The sequence below is a fragment of the Haliotis rufescens genome, unplaced genomic scaffold (assembly GCF_023055435.1).
Source record: "Haliotis rufescens isolate VD_foot unplaced genomic scaffold, xgHalRufe1.0.p SCAF_11, whole genome shotgun sequence".
Taxonomy (NCBI): Eukaryota; Metazoa; Mollusca; class Gastropoda; order Lepetellida; family Haliotidae; genus Haliotis; species Haliotis rufescens.
This window is the reverse complement of record NW_025963791.1, coordinates 6,755,592-6,766,439: the sequence shown is the minus strand read 5'-3', so window position 1 is coordinate 6,766,439 and position 10,848 is coordinate 6,755,592. Positions and strand designations below refer to the sequence as shown.

The 10,848-nt window shown below is 37.8% G+C and overlaps 2 protein-coding genes across 3 annotated transcripts in view; both read left to right on the top strand.

Annotated features, from left to right (window-relative positions):
* Positions 1-379: 379 nt before the first annotated feature.
* LOC124134276 (alpha-(1,3)-fucosyltransferase 11-like) lies at positions 380-5,399 on the top strand. The gene is made up of 2 exons (XM_046499005.2): positions 380-1,918; positions 2,884-5,399. Exons 1-2 carry the CDS (start codon positions 621-623, stop codon positions 3,023-3,025), a joined length of 1,440 nt encoding a protein of 479 aa, XP_046354961.1. The 5' UTR covers positions 380-620; the 3' UTR covers positions 3,026-5,399.
* Positions 5,400-10,084: 4,685 nt separating this feature from the next.
* The window catches only part of LOC124134277 (E3 ubiquitin-protein ligase MARCHF1-like), a 33,554-nt gene continuing 32,790 nt past the window's right edge, over positions 10,085-10,848 (top strand). Inside the window, exon 1 of one of the 2 annotated variants that reach the window (XM_046499008.2) lies at positions 10,085-10,129. The gene's annotated coding sequence lies outside the window, so the exon portion shown is untranslated. Of the gene's footprint in view, positions 10,130-10,149; positions 10,369-10,848 lie in introns of those variants that run through there. The other variant, XM_046499007.2, reaches the window with a different exon arrangement.

The window sequence follows — 10,848 nt, the reverse complement described above, 5'->3', positions numbered from 1 at the left end:
AGGTGTGCTGATATTTGTGTGTGTGTTTTTTTCTTTTTCAGAAATATATCAAGAAAAAAATAGAAAAATCTTAATGGTTATGCTAATTTTAATAATTTGGTAAAATTTCGGTTTATAAAATCCACCAGTAAAGCATTAAGACAATTCATGAAGTGGCGTACGTACGTATAACATGTATATGTATCGGGATCGTGACATCCTGCAATAATTTCAATTACATTTTAGCCCATATTTAATACTACAAATACGAAATTAAAAGATAAGCGAAGTGCTCATATATTCATTTTAAAGCACACGTAAGATAAACCAGTTTTCATTTAAGGGTCGCCACGGAGATGTAGCACAATAACATTAGTTGTAAGACAAGTAGTATTCCGTTTCTGTATACCTCGTGTAGCAGACGCCGTCACACGTACAACGCGTACGTGTTTGACGGCTATCAGTGTGTTGTCAGTTGTCAATGTCTGCGTCTATATTTATCACTTCATCAATAGTACACCTGTCACACGTCAACTTTGTTTAATTGTATATGTTGTTACACCATAAATCTGTGACTGTAGACCTAGGCCTCACTTGGTTTGAAGACCGTAGGCTATTTGTCCAGATTTAATCCTCGAAATATGAAAGTTTGTTTTGTGTTCTTGCTGTGGTGTCTTTTCCTGGAAACAAACATTGCAGGCAAAGACGGATATACCAGTAGTGACGGTACGGAGTACGAACCACATTCTCCTTTTAACGACATCGGGTACGGGAGCGACACCAGTCAAGGGTATGGAGTCTTCAATGAACCCGGAACAACTCACGATCTCCCTATTATTTTGTGGTGGACGGATATGATCTTTCCACATTTTGGAGGAAAGTCCGACAAGTTTGTTATTCAATGTGGAGATGTTTCTTGTTATTCTACAAAGCACAAGAAGTATGCCAAGTCGAAACAGACAAGAGTGTTTATGTTTTATGGCACTGACATTGAACCCGAGAAATTACCACTGCCAAGACGCCCGTATCATGAATGGGCTCTATTTCACGAAGAGTCACCACTGAATAACTACATTTTATCTCATACTCCTTTCATTGAGCTGTTCAACCACACTGCAACGTTTAGGTCGGAGTCAGATTTTCCACTGACGAGTCAGAACATATACCATGTAAACTATCTTACGGAGAGGCAGCCTGTCAATGTTGTTAAGAAGAAAGAGGCGAAGAAAAGTATGAAATTGGCGTCCGTTCTGTACGTCCAAACACACTGTGATGTCCCTTCGGACCGTGACCGCTATGTGAAAGAACTGATGAAATATATTGATGTCGACTCGTATGGGGAGTGTCTCCATAATAAGGACTTGCCAGAACACCTGAGGGACCCAGCAGAAAATTATGAAAAGGATGAATTCCTCAATTTTATATCTCAGTATAAATTTCATCTGTCGTTTGAAAATGCCAATTGTAAAGATTACATGACAGAGAAACTGATGCGACCGCTGTATGTTGGGTCTGTTCCCATTTACAAAGGGTCACCATCAGCTAAAGAGTGGATGCCAAACAATCACAGTGTGATTATGGTTGACGATTTTTCAACGCCTGAGGAACTAGCTGCATTCATTAAGGCTATCGATGCCGACGATAGGGAATATGAAAAATATCTAGCGTTCAAGAAAACAGGAATTACTAATGAATTCCTTTTGAAACATCTGAAAGAAAGGCCGTGGCATCTTAATGTAAATGGCGGTTTTGATTATTTCCGTGGATTTGAATGCCTAGTATGTAAGAGAGTTCATGAGCGCTTATATTTTGAGAAAGATCGGGAAGAAGAGCCGGACATTCCGTTACCATCTCCAAGAATTGCAAACTATTCCCATTTAGGCTGTCCGCAGCCTTATCCCTCCTTCGGACATCCTGGGGACATTCCCAAAACTGACATGTAAGGCAATATTAAGTACGCTTGTATAAAGAATATGTGCTGATAAGAAATATTCTTCAAGTGAAGTGACAGAAGCTTTTAATGCCACGTATGCATAAAGTAAATCCAGTAACCTATACTTTCATATGGGCCACAAATATTGACAATGTATTATTTCAGTTAAGATTATTCCTCCTAGGTCGCCAAGTTTGCAAAAAGGATTTATGTGGCTTACAGGAAACGAACTTAAACCGTGCTCCAGAAATTAACCCTTGTCAAGTTGGGTGTACGACACACATATTATTTTATGTTTTTAAAACTTTCGAAAATTGTCAGTGGATTATTGGCATACATACCTTTAAAGAGGGTGCGAGTGAAATAGGGATCGGATGCCATTATAATATTACCTGTCTGAATTTGGGTCAAGGATTCGATAAGACTGGATTGCTCCAGGCCGCCGTGATCCCCAGTCAGAGATTCGTCACTTACAATATGGCAGCGATTTGTTTACATTAGAAACAAGATCCTTCTTCAAATTTTCTCTTTGCATAAAGTTAGGAGAATGTACAATCCATGTAGAAATCCTGCCTCTGGCCTACAAAGCCAGAAAATAATCGGCTGCTAAGACATCAGCATGGAAAGAGTCAGCGGACGAATACATGCCGTCTTTCGATACTTTATTCCTCTAAAAACACGTGAGAAAGTACAGTGTATATTCTTCTAACCCCAAGGATACCTTTAACATTAGGCGAATTGATTCGGTGTAGTGCCAGTTTGTATCCCTGGGTAAAGGTCCACAGGGTTGAAACCGTCGATTATGCAGTGTAGGATATCATACTTACATTTAATGCTAAATGTATTAACCATATGTTGGAGATATGGTACACTGTATAATGGAGGATCCTGGACTGAGGGTTGTATCCGTGACACCATTGTTACCTTAGGATATCATCAGGTATCTTATGCATTGTGTGCTATTGTTTCAGATGGCATAAATCCGACTGGATCAGTCAATACTGGGCCGACTACGACAGAGCCCGCGCTGCCCGAAACATGGTTTTAGCTAAAGAGAAAGACTCCAAGAAATTTTTCGATTATTACGAAAAGGTTATGCGGCAAAAGGCATAAAGACATTGAAAGGCATTACAGTATTTCGCCGTCTCATATCTGGAATATTGCCGTGTGCGGCATTAAATGCCAAGTATTGTCGACAAAAATATTCTTCCGACTACAACTTGGAATTTAATACATACAGTCATGTAGAACGTAGAAACATTTATTTTTGAGATGAATAATGTCGTTTTAATATTTCGTAATCCATATTTAAGCTGATGTATACATTCCATTGTTCTACCTTACTATAAATGCCTTTTAATGTACAATGAACACGTTTGAAAACGTGAAGTATAACATACATTATAGCCCAACGTTCGCTGTTCTAAGCTGACAAAATTGTACATGTGGATGTGGTTGATGAAACCTGATAACTTCTCATTAGGTATTAACAATAATGATTTTGATACAGCTGTTTCTGTGATACACTTGATACTGTGTTAGGTTTCAAACATGGTGCATGTAACACGTTTTATCCCTAAACGTTACTGACGCCTAGAGAAATCTGTCCACTTTCTGTTATGAAAAGATGCCCAAACTCTGCTGGCTTCTTAGTACATATCTGTTGATGTTATGGATGTGTTCTTTATTATATCCCCGACCAAAAAGGGCTGGGTACATAATTATAACAAGGAATTCCGTCCGTCAGTCTTTCCTTCGGAGCAATTTTTTTTTGTGCGACCTGTAACTTGAAAACTACTGCGTCGATTCTTTTCAAACTTGGTGAACACTTTCAATACCAATAGCAGAAGTGCAGTGCGAAGTTTGAATTCCATGTTTGGTTTTCTGAAAAAAATAAACATGTTTTTTTAAAAGATTGTGCGGACTATAATTTGAAAACTACTGCTGGATTCTTTTCAAAGCTAGGCAGTTTCTAGTTTCCATACTAATAGAAGAGGTGCAGTGAAAATTTTGATTTTGATATGTGTATATTTTCTGAAAGAATATGATGTTTTTCATGTCTTGAACCTCATTCTTTTTTACCTTAACATTTGTGAGACTTATGACTTGAAAATACTTCACAGATTCTTTTCAAACTTGCTGAACACTTTCTATACCAATAGGAGAGGTGCACTGCGAAGTTTGATTTTGATATGTGTGTTTTCTGAAAAAAATATATTTTTAATATTTGGATTATCTGAAAAAAATACAGCTATTTTTCATTTTTGTACTTAGAATTTTTGTTCTTAAACATTTGTGCGGCCTATGACTTGAAAACTACTGCGTGGATTCTTTTCAAATTTAGGGAACAGTTTCCATATCAGAAGGAGAGGTGCGCTGCAAAGTTTGATTTTGATATATGTATTTTCTGAAAATATGATTTTTTGTCATGTTTTCAACTTATATTATATGTTAGGAGTCGCCCTGCCCAACTATTGCCTTTTTATGTTTATGAGTTTATTAAACGTTTACTTTGCTCTTGTCAAAAACGTTCTCAGTAAACAGTTGTACATTATTATTATTATTATTATTGATTTTTTGAGGGCTTTCCCTGATTTAGAAGTCCTCATTCACTGATGTTGCAACCAGTGCTCAGGTTACAGTTTGGTGTGTAGAGAAGAACTTAAGCTCATCATGGCATGTTTGCTTATGGGGAGAGATTAAAGAATTATAAGGCCTGTCCTAAACCTATTTATGTAGACCATCCACTAGTAGTAAAGCGTTGTGACACCTTTGTGTCTAGTGATGGCTTTTGGTAAACTTTTCGAATTATTCCATTTTCCATTGTGTGTCCATGTTTTGATGTCCGTTTTATTCAAATCCCACCTTTGTGAAATAAAATTTAGAAAATATTTTGAGGGCTGGTAAACCCAACTAACTCACTGTTCTCAGTCATCAAGTCTTCCATCATGTTCAAGTTGTACACTGTTTTTCCATCATGGTTACGGGTTTTTTCGCCCAAGTTTCAACAGTTGAAACAATCTCATTAAAATTAGATCTTATTTCCAAGATCTGATTTTAATAAGTTTGCATTTGAAATTATATCTGCTATGTGTGTTTGTGTGTGCAAAATATAATAACTACATGCACTGCATTTGATTGAAAACTCTTGAAATATAATATAAACCGATGCAAATTGTATGTGTGAAAAATGTAACCTTATATTCTTTAATTTAAAACATTTTGATGTTGTGATGGTAAGCTATGAATACACTTTTAATCAGATAAATAGTAAGTTACAGAATAAACGTGTTATGTTTATATCCTGTCAGCAATTAATTGCATCAACTCACATGGTCCGTGTTAATGACCACAGTGTAACATCATGCACTCGATTACACATGTAAGTTTACTCAAGAATGCAAGGTATTCACACGTGTGTAAACGTTTCGCGTGCTGGTACATTGCATCGGGAATTAATAAATGCCGGTTCTTGAGGTTGTGCTAATTATTGTTTTTGCTTATGTGTAAATATGTCTAAATAATATTAGGCAGAAAATTCTTTATGCCAGATGGAAAGCGAGCAGTTTTCTTTTGGCTCCAGTGATTGGATCGTTTTGTGACATATTAATTAAAACATCCTTGTTTACATGAAAGGCTTGAAAAACGGACGTACATACTATGATAGTATCCCACCAAGCTGATCGTCTTTCTCTCTCTTTTTCCGTATTAGTTACCTTGCGAAAGAATTTTGTTAAACTCTAGTCGGCAATATTCGATAATGGTCGTGGCTTAAATAATCGAGTCTGGCCCTGACTGGAAACCAGGCCCTGATGACACGCTATCAAACGAATCACTGAGCATGACCGCCCGATCCAAACAAATTTGTGAATCAACACAAGCAGTGGATATGCTAGGGTCATGTTCTAGATCTAGCGTTGTCTCTCCCCCCCCCCCCCCCCCCCCCCCCCAAAGCGTCCAGCATGGTACCATATATGTTTCCTCTCCGTTAGAAAGCAATTTTGCTGAAGAAAAGGTGAAGTGAAATGGGGTTTAACCTTGCGTTCAAGATTGTTCACTGACATAGTTGAGACATGTACGTATGTATACGTGTGCAAGTGGCTGATAGTCCGGACTTAAGCCTGTTTTGTTGCTAGCCCACTGAGATACCATGCCCCAGTTTAGCATGTATACCCCACTCAGACACACTGTACTCACACCGAGCCGACCAGTCCTTGTATCCCAATAATGCCGAGCACCAGGCGGGGTAGCAACAAGTAGCAGCTCTTAACATATTTGATATGATGCGGCCAGGCATCGAACCACCGACCTTCCGCTCTCTGGCCAAATGCGCTATTCACTTAACTACAGAAGCTTATTTCTGTATGTAAGTGTTTAAAAGAGATGAACTTTCATATTGAATAAATGCCTTTCACAGCTGACAAACCATCCTCGATAACCCAGTGTATTAAATACCCATTCTGGTAGGATATATACCCTGTGTCCATTCGTTTTGATCCATTTTCGAAAAGCATGCCGCTAAAAGTAGTCAAAAGCATACAAATTGGAATATATAATCATATTTTACAGGCAAATGATTGCCAGTATCTTCTTTGTTATTCAGTTTTAACCAAACAATCCATATTTTACATCACATACCAAATTGTTGAGACTTGAGACATTTTATAATGGAATGGATGCGAATTCAGTGAATTTTAAGTTTCACATTTATTCAAGAGAAAATATGCATTAACTAATGACTGATAGGTTGGACTGCTTATTGTCTGTCTCGCGGATATTGTAAAGAAACACATAATGCTGGGATGTAATTAAGACGTGTAATATAAATGCATCTGTCTGAAAAAACAGGACGTAGTAATTGAAATGGGAAGCACGATGCCGAGTATCACGGGCAACGGATGGATACCTGTGAATTAATTAATAGATATTCTATACAACTATTGAGTATCCACATAGAATTACACCTAACCATGTTGCCGAGATGACACCATGGTGATAGTTTAACCGTCACCATGGAAACTATCAACATACATATTACTGTTGCTATGATCGAACTACGTCAAGTCACTGGAAGCCATTTACAACTGTATGACATGCTGTTTCACTAAATCCATCGCGACCACAGTTTATACGTGTATTGTGTTGGGTATATATAGACGGAAGAAAACATTTCCATCATCATAACAAATCCTCTAAAAGTAGAGACGAATGTACAATTTCGACTATATCATAAGATTGTGTTAGTGAATCACTATCAAATAGTGATGATACCAGGTTTTTCGCGAAAAGTGAGCGTTCGCCTGAAAAATAAACACGGTCCGTACAGATGGTAAAAGTCAAAATAGGGAAATGTCTGCTAACATTTTATGTTGTATACCAATCTAGCAGTGAAGGGTCACTCTAATGTGACGAATAGACTATGACTATGCTCCAAATTCACAATTATCACTCATCGTCATATAATGGTTGGTGCATGATATCGATGCGATAAACCATGCCGATAAACTTGTGTCACGATCCGATAAATATGCAAATAAGGTCACCAAGCAGGAACTACTTTCAATTTCCATTCATCGGTTCAATGCCTGATTTCCAACTAAACTATTGAAAAACGTTCAATAAGTTAAAACTAGGTGTTTTCGGATGTGTGTGTGATTATATAGACCAACATGGCTGCAAATCACGTGGCACTATATCATTAAAGTGGTGGTTCACTCAAACATTGTATTAATAAGCGGTTTCTAAACGTTAAGTCATTAGGCAAAATTTCGTCTAAACATCGATTATTTTAAGAATATCATAAAATGATAAAGTGATGTTTTCGTATCGTAAATATACCAATATTAGGTATACACTGACTTAATCCCCATTTACAACATCTAGACTTGCACTGAAAACGGATACGGTACCAATTAATATTCAAGGGATGAGGTGTTGGAGACGGTATATTTGGTCTCACATAAATATCTTTGGAGAGGCCGAACAATTTATCATCTTTCAGCATAATTTATTATCTTTAAGCAGAACATTTATTTTCATGACGTCCAGCATGTCCACTGAACATGTTTTTAGGCATTTGTTTTATTAAATCACATTAGTGTCTACAGTTCTACAAGTTGTTCTTCAGGCTTGTTCGTTACGTTTGGCACGATGCATGCAATCCACCAAGTCAATGAGCCTGACCACCGAATCGATTCAGTTGCCTCTTACCAGAAGCAGAGGTTACTGAATGGGGACCTGTGGTGTTTAGATCTATGAAGCTATATGTCAGTTAAACATTCAAGACATTACAATTTAATTACATATATTAACTAATACTATGAAAAGGTGTCAGATATGAAAGGTTACATAGAGTGACAGTGGTTTAACGCTGTTTTGAAGAGTATTTCCGTTATATAACGGCTTACCTTGTGTCAGCTTACTGTGGGAGAAAAGCCAGAAGTTTACCACTTTGGTGAAACGGGTATGGTGCTGACAAACCAAGAAACATCATGATGGTGAATCTGGGATTCGAACCCACGATAATAGCGAATTGTGATGCCTAAGACTACTGGGCCACCCGTACCTTCTGAAATATTCCAGGTCAGAGACATATCAAGTCTATAATTGTTTGACCCACGCCAATCGAACTTGGGCCAAATCTCTTACGAGAAGGTGAAACTTGTTTTAGAATGACGTGACGTGTGTTCACTGATTGATTGAGTGAGTGAGTAGGATTTTACGGGGCTTTGTCAATGTTCCAGTAATATCACGACGGGGAACACCAGAAATGGACTTCATACATTGTACCCACGTGGAGAATCAAACCGGGCGTTCGGCGTATCAAACCAGAATGACTACACACCTGAAATATGAAATGCCCATCTGTTTCATCAGGTTTGGTCATTGTGTGACTTATGACATGACACCCTCGGCGCCCCTCGCATTTGTTTATCCGAGCTCATTTTGTCAGTAACTTCATTCCAGCACTTGTTTCATTTGTCGTTAAAAATATTCTGGGGTGCTTGCCATTTTTCCATGTGTATATTACACCGTCAACACTTAAGCATAGTCTCTCTCAATAAGGTTCAAGAGGGGGACTTTTAGTTAAAGTCCGTGGCGCTGAGTGATCTACCGAATACTGATTAAACCATGATCAGCATAGAAACAAGACACCTAACATTTAATAGAATAACATACAGAAAAAATATTAACCCCACAAATGTAGGATCCCAAAACTATCTCTCCTTTGAGATTTGCAATCCATTGTGACGTCATTGTTACCATGACGTCACAATCAAATGGAATCATAATGTCTGCTACTGAAACTCGTTAGCAGTAGTTTTTTACAACCACGACACTGTTTATTACTGTTAACAAACAGAAACCGTGGGAAGAATGATGGATTATAAATAGAATCTCGCCCTCGTGTCTCTTGTCCTCGGAGTTTTAAAACTGTATCGAATCTTGTAGATATATTTCATATCATAAGAGGCGGTCGGGTAAGCCTAGTGATTAAAGCGTTGGCTCGTCACGCCGAAGACCCGGGTTCAGTGCCCGACATGGGTACAATGTGTGAAGCCAATTTCTGGTGTCCCCCGCCGTGATATTGCTGGAATATTGATAAAGGCGGTGAAAACCATACTCATTCAAGCTCTTACTTCATATTAAAAGACTCTCGGTGACAATATCTATATCCCCATTGATAACGGCTGTTTAAGTCCACAGAGTGTCTTCCTTGCCGCAGTGGCAGAATGCTAAAATTCCGCTGACGACAAATGTTTTTCGTCAATTTTCTTCTGTCATCCAAGTCTATGATAGAAACAAGGGTCAAGTGGTGTTTAAATAACTTACAATTCATGTACCTAATACAAGGCAAAGACAAATTAACCATCGTTTAAATGTCCTATATACTCATATAATCTATATTGCTTGTCTTGAATTAAACATTGATTTGTTCTTGAGTAACAGTAAAATAGAACTGGACATCGGTATGATTCCTGCCATCATTCTAATATTACACTATAGGTCAATAAAGAAAATCAATTTGAAATATCATAAACGTTTTGGCAACAGCCCGACCTGAAAAGGATTGTAGAAACAAATTAGTTAAGTTCGATTATTTGGTTTGGACGTATACTCTACCACCAAACAAATATATCTACTTGATAGAGACAACACAGAGTTGTTCCCCTTTAACTAAACACTAAATGTAATCAACGACTGACAGCTTATGAGGTTAGTGATCTTTTTCGAATATATTATCTTTATCTGAATTGCAGAAATTAAAGTGGACTTATTTGACGAGAAATGAATTGAGTTATTGATCCGTGCGATAAGCTTGATCTCCCCCGATACATACCTACTTGAAAATATCAGCAGCACCAGAGGGCACTTGTTGTGACGTCATCTTTACATATGGAGGCCATTCGCACCTGAGATCAGATGTGACAAAATAAGTGGCAAGTACAACACAGGTGAATATTTTCTGTGCATCTACGATAGGAATGTGAGAAGCTTTGTTCAAAGTTACTTCACTGCTTTGTGTGTCTTTGGGGGATTTATGGTACTACTAAATGTAGCGGATTGGTATATAAACAAATCTCTCGCACAAACTGTCAAGGAAGACCGAGGCTGTAGGCTACAATGTCATTCAACAGCTTCAATGTTGATTCTGTATTTCCGCGACTTTAGATCATTCGTTTTTGACGTCACCTGTTAGAGTAGTTTCTTCGTGCTGCAAAGAAAAATATCGATGAACACCGTGATATTGATAACGTATCCTGTTATTCAATGGTGTTGAATCTAATAACATTGATATCCAGCTCATGTACAAACGAAAGTGATTGTTAACAAATATATTTGCCACAAACCCCACAGCTATTGACTTCACAATATGTGTATTTACATGTTTATGTATGATGTGTACATTGGCGGTGTATGTATGAATAATTTGC